The sequence below is a fragment of the Natator depressus genome, chromosome 2 (assembly GCF_965152275.1).
Source record: "Natator depressus isolate rNatDep1 chromosome 2, rNatDep2.hap1, whole genome shotgun sequence".
In the NCBI taxonomy this organism is placed as follows: Eukaryota; Metazoa; Chordata; order Testudines; family Cheloniidae; genus Natator; species Natator depressus.
In genome coordinates, this window is record NC_134235.1 from 150,392,826 (window position 1) to 150,407,112 (window position 14,287).

Below are 14,287 nucleotides of genomic sequence, written 5' to 3' on the forward strand. Positions count from 1 at the left end.
TTTATTTTAGTTTATTCCTTTGCGTTAAAAAGAAAGAGAGAGAGAGAAAAAAAAAAAAGAATTTCAGTTTCCTGCCCTGTCTGGGGGCATTCCCCTCCAGCATCTAGTAGACTTTTTTTTAACTGAAAATAAAAAATTAAGTAAAGACAAGGTTCTCCTGCATTCCTCCCTGCTAGAGGATGACAACCACCTGCCCAGGGGCATGCCTGGCGCTCTCTGCTCCAAGCGGTGCCTCTCCTGCCAGGAGTCAGTTCCTGTAATGGCCAGACACTCTCGCTGTGCCTGGGAAAACCTCCCAGAAGTGCTTTACCTGCCACAGCTAAAACGGCAGCCTCGCAGGAGCTGAGAGCTGAAGTTAAAACTCCTCCCTATGGACAAAACACTTCAGTCTGCAGGGGACTCTGGTGGGTGCTGACCCGGGATCATTCCCCAGAGCCTTCACTTCAAAAGGGGTCGAGTTGTGAAGAGGAGGAGGAGGAGAAGAAGAAGAAGAAGGGGGGGTGGGGGGGAAGCCACCAGCAGACTCCCCCTGGAAAGGCTCATAAAAAGAGCTCCTCCGACCAACTGGCCAGCCAGAGGGGTTCCCCAGTGCGGCATCTCGGCACCAATCCAAACACGTGCATTCCTAGTAGCTGGCCAGCAGGTGGGGCTCCCCAGAGCAGCCACCTCGGTAGGAGGACACTAGCAGCTCTGAAGCATGGCACTAATAAGGGGCCGCCTTCTGTGAGCTCTGCTGCGGCACCGTGGGCACCGTCCGCACTGCAGCTCTGAAGCAGGCACCTGAGAAGGGGTCTCCTGCTGTGAGCTCTCTTGCGGCACAGTCCCCCCGGCACCGTCCCCAAGGGGCTTCCGCAGTCAGGCTCTCAGGAAACGGTACCGCCCCCTAAGGAAAGGGGACAATTACTGAATCATCTCTAAAACAGCGGCACAGAGAAACCCTTTGGTACCATGTGCAACAAAACTCCCATCTAGGAAGTGTTCTGCACCTTCCCAACCATCGACACTGACAACATGTTACAGACACTCCTCTGTGGTACCACCTGAGCCCATGGTAACACACGTGCTCTGGTACTCTGGAGACCTGTGGCCTCAGTACCCAGGGAGAGAGAGAATTACAGTACCATCTCTAAAATAGTGGTGCCAACAAACTTTCTGTGCTGGGCACAACAAAACTCTCATTTAGGGAGTGCTGTGCCCAATTATCGGTACTGACAACATACCAGGGACACTCCTCTTTGGTACCAGATGAACCTATGGTACTGCATGAGCTCTGGTACCCTGGAGACCTGATGATTGGGGAAGAACTGCAATCCCCATTACTTGGTACCAGGACCCTGGTATCGAGCACATCCTGGCACCCAGAATCACTCTTGGCACTGGGCTGTATGTATACTGCCAATACCCCAGTCAGCGCCACCCTTACCCACTGAAGAATCTGACACTGGCCAGGAGGAGATCATTTCCCTGGCCCTCATTGTGGCCCACTGTCACACTACAAGAGTCCTCCACAATTCCATCAATCGTGGTGTGGGCTCTCTGAGGTAAGCCCACTGCCCATGCCCCCCTTCCTCCTGCACCCCCCCCCCCAAGGTCATATTGTAATTCTTGGGCGACGTACAAACATGTCGTGACCATCCCTGGTGTCTCTCAGGGCGAGTCCACCAGATGGGACAGCCTGGCTGTCCAGAGCACCTGAGTCAGCACAGGAGGAAGCTTTTTCAGAACAGGAAGAAGAACCTGAAGAGGAAGCTCCCCCTCCAGCACACTTCTCCTCATCTCTCCCAGATAAGGCTGTGCTGCCCACCCCTCATCACTAGGTGAAGATTTTAAGAACTTTCTGGACCATACCAAGAGGGTGGCAGACGAGCTGCAGATTCCCCTACAGGAGGTGGCAGATACACATCACAAGTTGGTGGAAATTCTGCATACCACCTTCTCATCTAGAATTGTCCTCCCAAATAATGAGGCAATTCTAGATCCTACTAAAGTCATCTGGCAGACACCAGCTTCCATCGGACCATCCAGCAACAGAGTGTAAAAAACCCAAACCAAACAAACAAAAAACAAAAAAACCCTACATCTCTACCCAAAGAGGCAGACTTTGTTTTCAACATCTGCAATCCAACTCCATCATAGTGGAGGTGGTTAATGCATGAAGCAAGCAACATGATGTCAAGTCAACTCCATACGATCAGGCGTGGCAAGATGGCATATTCATCGACAACATTACTGTTTAGAGTAATAAATTACCAGACTGTCATGGCCAAATACAATTTTATTAATTATGGGAAACCCCATGTGTTTCTGGAACATTACCGGAAACACAAAAAGAACAGATTCAAACCATTCTTAGAGATGGTGAGTTAATAGCCAGACTGTTACTAGAGACAGCACTGGATGTAGCTGTTACAGCTGCCCGCCCAGTCTCCATGACAGTGGTACTGAAGCGGGTTGTGTTGTGGTTGGGTTATTTTGGCTACACCTCTCTAGATTGCCCAAAGAGCTACAGACTTCCAGTTTGAAGGGCCCAACTCTTTGAGGAGAAGACAGATTTTCTCTCTACATCCTGAAGGATACTTGGATCATGTTACACTTCTTAGGAATCTATACTGTGGGTCAGAAGAGAAGATATACCTCTCAACCACACCACAGGTCACAATCTTCTCAATACCCACCATCTCAGTGCTGTCATGAGCCACAGTGTAAGAGGACCAGGGCTTAAAACGGGAACAGTCTGCACCTCAGTCCGTGACCTCTCCAACTGCCTCTTATAAGCACTTTTGATGAGCTGGTCGAGTGCCTGAACAATGATACCTTACAGCATCATCTGCCATCTATACACCTGTCATGCCACTCAGAAGTCACCTTGCCCTACTTCACAGCAGTTAGGACCAGCTCTAAACTAAGGAGATTGATTTCTAGCCCTGAACCTACAGGGTGCCTACTTCCATATCTCAATACACCCATTGTACAGGAGATTTCCTACTGCTTATCTTTGGGGCAGGATCACTACCAGTACAGACTGCTCCACACAGGGTATTCTCCAAGGTTCTCTTCATTGTGGCAGCATACTAACCCCGGTACAGTGACTAGACTTTATCAGCAAATGGCCTTCCACAGAAATGACCTTCCACATGACTCTTTTGGGGCTAAGGGCTGTCAGGAGTGCCTGTGCACACTCTCTGCCTTTCATCAAAAACACCACACAAAGGTCAGGATGGAATTAATGTGACCTATATGTTTGTATAAACCGCCAAGGAGCTGCCAAATCTCCCTCCCTCTACAAGAGGGCACTCAAACTTTAGAATTGATGCACTCATCACAATGTGCTCATCTCAGCTGTCTATGTACCAGGGATACAGAACATCACAGCCGACAATAACAGTTACAATTTTCTCATGACAATGAGTGTGTACTGAATTCAGCGGTGCTTCAAGATATATCCACCCTTTAGGGAACCCTGCCTATGGATCTCTTTGTTACTTAACGGAACAAGAAAGGTCCTTGTTACTGCTCCAGGGCTGGTCTGGGGAAACATTCATTGGCAGTTGCCCTCATCTTCCCACGGGACAGGGCCCAATTGTATGTCTTTCCCCAGTTTCCTACTCTAAGATTCTGTTGAAAATTCAACGAGACAAAGCGAGAGTTATTCTAATTGCCCCTCTTGACCATGACAAGTCTGGCTCCCTTACCTGACACAGATGGCAATGCCCTCCTGTTTCTCTTCAGCCCATCCCTCACCCGCTCTCTCAAATCAATGGGCTGACCCTTTACCCCAACCTGTGAGTCCTCCACCTCTAGGCTTGGCTCCTTCTTAGTTCCAAGGCTTAGAGGCAGAATGCTCTGACAAGCTGAAAGATGTGTTGGAACACAACCAAAAGTTAACCACTCAACATACTTATCTACAAGTTTGTGTCATTTCAAACACACAGACCCAACCTCATCTTTCCTCCCTCTGATTTTGCACTACATTTTAAACTTTCACTCAGCTCCCTTAAGGTTCATCTCGCGGTGAAATCAGCTTCCCACTTGGTGTTTGCTCACCCACTAATGCATAGATTCTTTAAGGGCATTGGGAATCTCTTCCCGCATGTGACACTACCCACTTCAGCCTGGGACTTCAACCTAGTTCTCAGGGCTTTGATTAGACCTCCCTGAGAGTCCAGGGCAACTTGTTCTCTCTTACACCTATCCATGAAAACAGCATTACTAATTGCCACACCATCAGCTAGGCACATAGGAGAAAAAGCGACCCTGATGGCACATCCATCGTTCATGGCCTTTTTTTTTTTTTATTTTAAAGACAATAATTCTAAGGCCATATCCCAAGTTTCTCCCTATGTTCTCTGCACTTTCCATATGAATCAACAAATCCATCTCCCTGTTTTTTCCCAAAACCACATTGTGACAACTGGGAGATGATTATGCATATGCTAGATATTAGAAGGACATTAGCATTCTACTTGGACAGGACTAAGGACTTCAGGAAATCCCCTAAAATCTTCCTTTTGTCCACAGAAAGGTCCAAAAGCTCTCCGATATCGGCTCAAAGACCATCCAAATGGGTCTCTAGTTGCATTAATCATTTATCAAGGGCGCAACTTGCTTCTGTCCAGAGTCCATACCCACTCCACGAGGTCAGTTTCTACCTCAATCACATTCCGTAAGGATACCCCTATCTCAGCAATCTATAGAGCAACGACTTGGGCCTCTGCCCATACTTTCACAGAACATTATGCAATCACTGAAGATTTGGCTGCTGACAACATCTTCGACTCCACAGTACTTTCTGTAGTAAGACTCCACTCCGAAGTCCCAGCCTCCAGTGGTGGGTACTGCTCGGGAGTCACCTACAGCGGCGCACCCATAGGGACACTACTTGAAGAAAAAGAGGAAGTTACTCACCTTGTGCAGTAACGATGGTTCTTCAAGATGTGTGTCCCTATGGGTGCTCCACAACCCGCCCTCCTCCCCTCTACTTCGGAGTTCTCTATAGGGCTCTGTGGTAGAGAAGGAAGTGCGGGGGGTTCGCCTGTGCAGTGCTAAATAGCCGGGAGGGAGGGCACATGCGCGGGGTCAATGGGACACTGCTACCAAAAATCTCCGATTAGAGGCGCGGGGTCACATATACACCTACAGTGGAGCACCCATAGGGACACACATCTCAAAGAACCATCGCTACTGCTCAAGGTGAGTAACTTCCTCATATCCATGCCAATGAAATAGGCCACAACTAAGAGAGCCAAAAGTATCAAGACAACTGGTTGGCCTGAGACAACGCACAGTGCCAAATTCCAGAAGAATCATAGTTCTTACAGCAATGGTTCTCAAACAAAGGTACACCTACCCATGGGTGTACGCAGAGGTCTTCCAGGGGATACATCAACTCATCTAGATATTTGCCTAGTTTTACAACAGGCTACATAAAAAGCCTAGTAAAGTCAGTACAAACTAAAATTTCATACACACAAAATGAGAAAGTAAGCAATTTCTCAGTGTGTTGTGCCACTTTTGTATTTTTATGTCTGATTTTGTAAGCAAGCAGTTTTTAAGTGAGGTGAAACTTGGGATACGCAAGATAACAGTCTCCTGAAAGGAGTACAGTAGTATCGAAAGGTTGAGAACCACTGATTTACACCATATGGTGTGTCAAAGCTTTGATATTAAGATCAAGATAAGGCTGACAAAGCTGTTGGTGCCTAGTGCTTTTCAGGGCAGCATCAATATATATTAATTATTTGTATTATTGTAGCAACTAGGAGCCATGGTCGTGAACCAAGACCACATTGTGCTAGGGTACATCTTTGAGAAAAATCTAAGAATTTTTTTATTGTCCTTTTGCTACCCCAAGATTTAACAAGTTATTGAGTATAGAAGGTCTTTGATTTAAAGAAGGAGGGAATAGTGAGGAAGCAGACTGACTGACTTTTGGCTTGGGGTACAGAAACACAGCTTCCTACAAAAAAACTGATTAATATCCTTTTAGCTTCCGCCAAAGAGTGGTAAGCATCCCTTACCAACATGAAGATTTGTTATGGTAGGTTATTTCACTTTATTGTATAAAGTGGGATACAATATCAATAAAATGGGAAACTGAGTCAAAACACAGGTAGACATTCAGAAAACAAGAACAATGAAACATATCTATCATACAACACATTTCAAAATTACTAACACTTACCTCAGGCTTGTAATCATCTTCCCACCTAGAATAAAAAAGAAAGTTTCGTTGTTAAAGCAACAGCATAAAGGCTATTTTAAAAAGGATTTAGAATTTTTTTTTTTATCTAGGCCCATCCTGCACACAGATTTCAACTTCCCAAGTGACCTCAATTATTAATCAAGGCCTCCCACCAGATGGCACAGCTGTAGAACCACATTCAAAGCTAGGATATAGGATTACAGTAAGGCCACCAGAAGAGTCCAGGAACACTTTCTACAGGGCTGTCAAGAGATTAAGAAAATTAATCGTGATTAATCACGCTGTTAAACAATAGAAAACTATTTATATAAATATTGTTGGATGTTCTCCACATTTTCAAATATATTGATTTCAGTTACAAAACAGAATACAAAGTGTACAGTGCTACTTTATTTATTATAAATATTTGCACTGTAAAAATAAAAGAAATGGTATTTTTCAATTCACTTAATACAAGTACTGTAGTGCAATCTTTATCATGAAAGTTGAACTTACAAATGTAGAATTATATACAAAAAATAAAACAATGTGTTCAAAAATAAAACAATGTAAAATTTTGGATCCTACACGTCCACTCAGTCCTACTTCTTGTTCAGCCAATCAGTCAGACAAACAAACTTGTTTACATTTGCAGGAGATAATGCTGCCTGCTTCTTGCGTACAATGTCACCTGAAAGTGAGAACAGGCATTCACATGGCACTGTTGTTGCTGGTGTTGCAAGATATTTACGTGCCAGATGCACTAAAGATTCGTATGCTCCTCCATGCTTCAACCACCATTCCAGAGGACATGCGTCCATGCTGATGATGGGTTCTGCTCGACAACGATCCAAAGCAGTGCAGAACAACACATGTTCATTTTCATCATCTGAGTTAGATGCCAACAGCAGAAGGCTGATTTTCTTTTTTGGGGGTTTGGGTTCTTTAGTTTCTGCACGGAGCGTTGCTCTTTTAAGATTTCTGTAAGCATGCTCTACACCCCATACCAATCAGATTTTAGAAGGCACTTCAGATTCTTAAATCTTGGGTCAAGTGCTGTAGCTATCTTTAGAAATCTCACATTGGTACCTTCTTTTCGTTTTGTCAAATCTGCAGTGAAAGTGTTCTTAAAACAAACAACATGCTAGGTTATCATCCGAGACTGCTATAACATGAAACATATGGCAGAATGCGGGTAAAACACAGAGCTGGAGACATACAATTCTCCCCCAAGTTCAGTCTCAAATTTAATTAACGCATTTTTTTTTTTAACAAGCGTCATCAGCATGGAAGCATGTCCTCTGAAATGGTGGCCAAAGCATGAAGGGGCATACGAATGTTTAGCATATTTGGCATGTAAATACCTTGCAATGTCTGCTACAAAAGTGCCATGCGAACATCTGTTCTCACTTTCAGGTGGCATTGTAAATAAGAAGCGGGCAGCATTATCTCCTGTAAATGTAAACAAGTTTGTCTGGCTGAACAAGAAGTAGGACTGAGTGGACTTGTAGGCTCTAAAGTTTTACATTGTTTTGTGTTTGAGTGCAGTTATGTAACAAAAAAAATAAATCTACATTTGTAAATTGCACTTTCACAATAAAGACATTGCACCATGGTACTTATATAAGGTGAATTGAAAAATACTATTTCTTTTATCATTTATACAGTGCAAATATTTGTAATACAAATAATATACAGTGAGTACTGTACACTTTGTATTCTGTGTTGTAATTGAAATCAATATATTTGAAAATGTAGAAAAACATCCAAAATATCTAATACATTTCAGTTAGTATTCTATTGTTTAACAGTGCAATTAATCACGATTATTTTTCTACTATACAGACAATTAGTAACAAAGCTCCTTCACAGAACATCAGCTCCTTGAGAAGAAAAACGCTTTTATTATCTTGGTCATCTCCTTTGACTGTGTGCCATCTTTGCAACATTCTCAACCAATGCCAGCCCTGGGTGTGATGGACCATTTTGGGATATGATCTGAAGTTTCTCTATATATAAATACATCATGCTGCCATTAAATGACTCAGCACGTGCAATACATCAGAAAGTCATAGTTATACATATACATATAAGATTAAAATAACAACCTATAACTCACCGATAATCAACAAAGTTTTGTACAAGAGCAAAAACTGAACAAAAAGACAACACAGACAAAAATGTAGGATTTTTTTCTAAAGACAAGTAGCAATGGTCTGAGATAAACAAAATAAGTGACCACTTAATCATTTCAAATGTATGGTGATGTGATGGTAATAAATTTATTCATGTGGGAGTTTACTGGAGGTTTCCTCACCTTGATTTTTTCTTTGATGATGAGGCTAGAAAAAAACATTGGAAGCGGTCAGCAAGAGCATATGGTCATTATAGTATCAATGCAAACGGATCATAATATAAATTCCATATTTATCTACACTCACAGCTCAGTTAAGTACAGAACTCTTCAGCACTGGCCCTGTTCATTATGCCAATGGATCTGATTAAATTTTGTCACCATCAGCCAAATTCACTTTCCCTCTTATCTTACTATTAGGCTATTAAAATGTACCAGGTACTGTCTGCCCCCAATTGGCATCGTTCAGATTGTGTCACACCAAGATGTCCAAGATTATATAAATTTATTTGGATCAAATATTTATAGCTGACCTTTTTCATTACTAAGCTAATTTTAAAGATATAGTATTTGCAATATTCAGCTACACTTACATTCTAATGGATCAGATGACTGTTAGCATACTAAAGCCAGTTCAGAGGTTCTATAAAGAACCCATAGTTTTTCTAGTGGAGGGCAGACTGTAGAGTACATAACCAGGTAGGTCCCCTTGTCCTGGTATAAATAGCAGTGTAAATAGTGAAGCATGGCTTAGGCAAGTAAAGAAACGCCTGAAGGACAGGGGTCTGAGTCCAAGTACATGCCCTACATGGCAGTCTACTTGCCCAAGCTGTGCCTCCCTGTCTACACTGCTATTTTTAACAGCATACAGTCACATTGCCTCCCCAGTGCTAGAGAGCCTTCCCCTGCTGCAGGGAAAGACTCCAGCAGCAATGAAGAGCTCCAGTAGTGGGAAAAAGCCTCCACCCTGTCAGAGCCTCTCACTTACAGGTATAGCTATACACCGCACAGCTGGCTTTTCACTGCAGCGTATAGATACACATATCCTAGACACTACTGCCGGCAGTGTGTGGTGTAGACATAGCCCCAGTTCAGTCAGGAAGGAGAAATTTATATCAACTTATTCCAAAACAATGACATAATACTGCATTTTTCAGTTGAGTTAATGAGTACAATAACTACTAATTATGATCTTAAATAGCAGAGACAAGATGGGTGAGGTAATATTTTTTATTGAACCAACTTCTGTTGGTGAAAGACAAGCTTTCAAGTTTACGTAGAGCTCTTCTTCAGGTCTGCAAAATGTAAACAGATTGTTCCACCTTGTATTTAGCTGTGACACACTGACTACACTTCCCAGACCTGAAGAGCTCTGTGTAACTAAAAAGCTTGTCTCTTTAACCAACAGAAGTTGGTTCAATAAAAAATATTACCTCACCCACCTTGTCTCTCTAATATCCTGGGACCAACACACATACAGCAACACTACATATCTTCAATACTGCCATATGCATTTTCAGTATTTTCAGAATGTTTCAGAAATGTGAAAAATAAAACAAGATCACTTTTTGCACATCTAATTAAAACACTGGAGGATTTAAAAAAAAATTATATGCATACCAAAGCTATTGCTCTAAAATTTTACATGTTTTAAGTAATCACTAACTTTTGCGGCTATCTGTAATCTCAAGTTAGGTTCAAATATTCATTATTTGAAGTTTTATTTAAAATATATTAAAATTATATTAATGTAATTTCGCAAACTTACAAGATATACTGGGTCTTGTATAACCTTCAGTCTAGGAAGCAAAAACAAGCTTGTTTAGATTAGACGTCCTCGCTTACATATGAATTAATATTGGTTGTTTCCCCACAGTTCAAGTCCTCTGCCATGCCCAGCAGAAACTGGGGCCCCCAGAGAACCCATCTCACTATACTTTTATTTACCACTACCTATTGCACCACATAATTTTACATTTAACAAATGCTAAACATTACCAGGCAACCTTACAAATTAGCACTCGTTTTCTGAAAGAATCAAGTTTGAGATGCAAGAATTTCCTCAGGTCCTGAGGATTTCTAAAACATAAGCAATTTCAACCCTTTGCCACTATGAATCTTAATGTAATATACCCAACTTTTATCACTGAAAACAGGACTGGCTGGACAATTTCTGATCCTAAAAGTTCTAAATTTCTGTGAAAACAGCAACAAGTTTTTGGTGAAATTTTAAGGAATCCTCCTGATTTTTTGACCAGCATTAAGTGAAATACTGACTCAGGAAGATGTATGCTTTCTGAAAGCACTTTGTAAAATTAAACAGAGTTTACTACTTTTTAAAATTAAAAATTTAACAGGGCCTAGTATCTAGTTTGCCAGAACCTAGATACAGAACCAAAGAACAAATTTAGTTGCTAGTTTAAACTTATCCAATTTACCTTATAGATCTTTAAGCCTTCAGTCTTTTCTATCTCTCTTGCTATCCGTCTGAGAAACGAGACTTTGTCCTCTTTCACGCCTGGTGTGTTCTTCTTCATTTTATCTGGAAATTCTTTAGACTGTCAGTGAAAAAAGGTTTGAGACCATTTCAATACTAAATTTGACGAGTCATGCATTTTGGAAAATTTTACAATACCTGTGGAGAAAACTAAACAATAAGATTTTAGACATTATGGTCCTACATTTCCTCTACCAGAATATAACTAATTGTGATTTAATATGATAAATTTTTATTAGTTTTCATCTTTACAGAATTCAGGTAAGACACTTGACAAAAGAAACATGCTTTGTACAATGTCCTAAAGGCAACCAGACTTGGGCTCTGATGGACTAAGAGAAGGATTTGTTGTGACATGCTTCAGGAGTTTTACTAGAGAGACCTCAGCCTGCTTGGTCCCATGGCAAACACCACTAAAAATTCTTGAACCTTTATTGAAGATACAGAAAAGAAAAGTTTGAAATGTAGCTTATTAAGGCTTTCATTTTAACAGTATCCCTTACTCTTTTTCACTGTAACCATAGACAATTTTTCTATGAACCACCCCGGGTATTAAAGATGGGGAAAGAGGTACAGGGAGAAGAAAAAGCAGTTGAGATGGGTTGGAGCTGCTGCTGTTGATCTTAAAATCTGATGCCATTTCCTTGAAGACAAACTAAGATAAGCACATATAAAAGAGGAAAGAAAATAATACAAAGGTAGAAAATGAAGCTTCTGTCTTTGGCGTTGATTCTTACTCGCAAATCTCACTACTAGAGAAACACAAGGCCAACACACAGTCTTATCAGCTATTCTGAAACTTGTACCAGCGTCGGGTTGTTTAGGGTTTTGCTTATAGCTGTCTCTCTGGTCCCAGGCTCATAACAGTACTGCAAAGGTGGAGTTGTCTTAGACAGCTAAGCCAGATTCTTTTCAGACAAAACGCAAAAAGTAACAGATGGGGAAAAAAAAGATAGGGTGAAAAAGGAAAATGACACACATGGGAACGGGTTACAGCAGGAACGCAAGTCTCACACACCAGGGAGGCGGTGCTGGGGATTTAGCTGTTGTAGGTGACAATGTCATCTAGATCCCTTTCTCTGGCCCAGTCTGATCAGGACATTGATCAGAATCAGGCCTGTGATGGTCCAACAGTATCACAGTGGACCTGGGCAACCCAGAAGATGTTGGAAGTAACAATCACAATGGCATAGATTGATCCGTTCAGGCCCTGGGTTCTCCAGCCATCTAATGTTAATTTGATCCTCCTCAAGAGTCTCTCTTTTTTTTTTTTAAAGGATCTCAAAAGGAAGTGATGGACAGAATAACCCATCCCCTCATTAGATTCTCTATTAAACCTAGTTTCCGACACACCAATTTTGGTCCATTTATTTCCAGTCTCATACTCCTCTTGGTTACCAGACATGATCTTACAGTCTTTGTGTTATATCAGCAGACTTTTTAAGACTACCCAGTCTTTGGTCTCCTTTACCCATTAAAATTTGTTATAAATTATTGGAATATTTTATTAACGTTTATCCACTTTCCTTGCAGCTGAGCTCACAACTGGGTAGTCCTGTCAGCCCCAAATCACTACAATAGAGTCATTGGTGTATAAGAACTTACACTAGGGACTGAGAGCAAGACCATATTCAAGCAATAGAGAAGAGATTGTTTTAAAAACAACAACAACTGAGTGCTATATCACTTAAGGCTTTAAAAATCATAAGTTAACACACTTACACCCAGAAGCTAGTTTAGTATATAGATTTACTGATTACTCTTGGCAATCTGACCTGCTAAAATGACAAGTCTAATGGATTAAGAGAAGACAAGAGATCTAACTGGATCAGGAACAACAAATGGGCTTTATCACCATTTGCCAATCATCTGAATACAACCTGTGCCATAATATACTCAATCGCAACTGATGGGGTCCAGAAAACCACAAGTCCGGATATACGGGGAGTGGCCCAAGATTCTCAGTGACCATACCTTAAGTAGTTACTGAGCAGATGACCAGCTGTTCTCTTCAGCCACCATTAGATAGCAATGACTTTTGGTCACTAGTGTAGCTGGACATAAAATGCTCCCTATCTCATTATCAACCTCTTGAGCAAACCCTAATCACCACAAGTCTAAACAACAAAAATTAAAATGTTGCCATATCTTCTCAATTCATCTATGCTTTGGATTCCTTAGTATTCTTCATATATTATTATTAGTTCATAATGAGGCCCCTAGGAGCTATCGCAGTATAAACAACTGTTTATACAAAAGAAAATAAATGGTGTAATAGAGTATTTAAGCACTGACTCAAATGCATAAAATTTTACTTACAATATATGCTCTTCTGTGTTTATAGCCACTGAGATGTTCTATCATAGGTGCCATCTCCGTGTTAAATTCACATAGTTTGCATTCATAATGTGGCTCTCTCCTCCCTTCAAATCTGATTTCAACCACATGTTCTAAACCTATAAAATCAAAAGTTACAAGTACTTACATTTCTTTACACAGGCAATTATGAACAAATATATTCTTATTTCAGCTGTGTAGGGACAACCAATGACGAATCAATGATAAAAGATACTGATCCATTTTAGGTATTTCCTACATTTCCTCACAATCGCCCATTAAGGATTAGATTTCTTACTGGTAATATTTGTTAGTTCAAGTTTCTCTCTTCACCAGTACAGACTTTTCTCTGAGTAAAAGTTCTGTCCTTGGTAGACTGCCTGTCACAGAACTTCATATACCTAGAATCTTAAGAATATACAACCAGAAGAAAAAACAGAGGGTGCACACAAGCACATACCATAAAAGAACGTTAAGGTCAAGCACTCAAAAGTTAGGAAATGCAAGAATAAAGGTTTCCTGTGCAACCTTAATTCAGCCCCTTTATGCATGTCTATGCAGTCTTTAATTACATGACCTCCCATACTAATATTCCCACAGGATCCTTGCCTCATTCAATATACAGGATGGACCACAGTTCTGGGGATGAATCAGCATTGTGTAGACAGAAGACTCCTGTTTGTAGGATCCTGGGAGGTGTGTACTAAATGAGGCAGGAGATCACAGGAAGGGAAAGGTCTCATGGTAAAGGAACTGGAACACCATCCTGGAGAATTGGATTCTATCCCTGCCTCTGCCACAAATTCCTATGTGATGCTCAGCAGGTCACTTAAACCAAACTTCCCTTATGTGGTCAGTTATTTCTGTACTTCATTTTTTGGGTGCCCAACTTGAAACCCTGAGTTCTGAATTGCAGAAGAGCTGAGGACTCACAGTTGCAACTGAACTCAGGGGGAGCTGTGCTTAGAACCTGCACAGTGATATATAATGCTAGCTACTCTGAGGAAAAAAAAAAAAGCCCGTAAGTGTCTCAAATTGGGCACCCAAAATTAATGGACACTTTAGACCTTAATTTCTCTTAAGTTTTAGCTCCTCAGCTATAAAATGGGGATGATAATAATACATCCTACTGATGAGT

At 41.3% G+C, this 14,287-nt stretch overlaps 1 protein-coding gene across 1 annotated transcript in view; it reads right to left on the reverse strand.

Annotated features, from left to right (window-relative positions):
* Positions 1–14,287, reverse strand: part of LOC141982774 (uncharacterized) — a 61,003-nt gene that overhangs the window by 13,597 nt on the left and 33,119 nt on the right. Inside the window, exons 7-11 of the mRNA XM_074945119.1 lie at positions 13,132–13,268; positions 10,754–10,873; positions 10,084–10,114; positions 8,499–8,523; positions 6,182–6,206 (exon numbers count right to left, since the gene is read on the reverse strand). Coding sequence (XP_074801220.1) covers positions 6,182–6,206; positions 8,499–8,523; positions 10,084–10,114; positions 10,754–10,873; positions 13,132–13,268 — 338 coding nt within the window. The remainder of the gene's footprint in view (positions 1–6,181; positions 6,207–8,498; positions 8,524–10,083; positions 10,115–10,753; positions 10,874–13,131; positions 13,269–14,287) is intronic.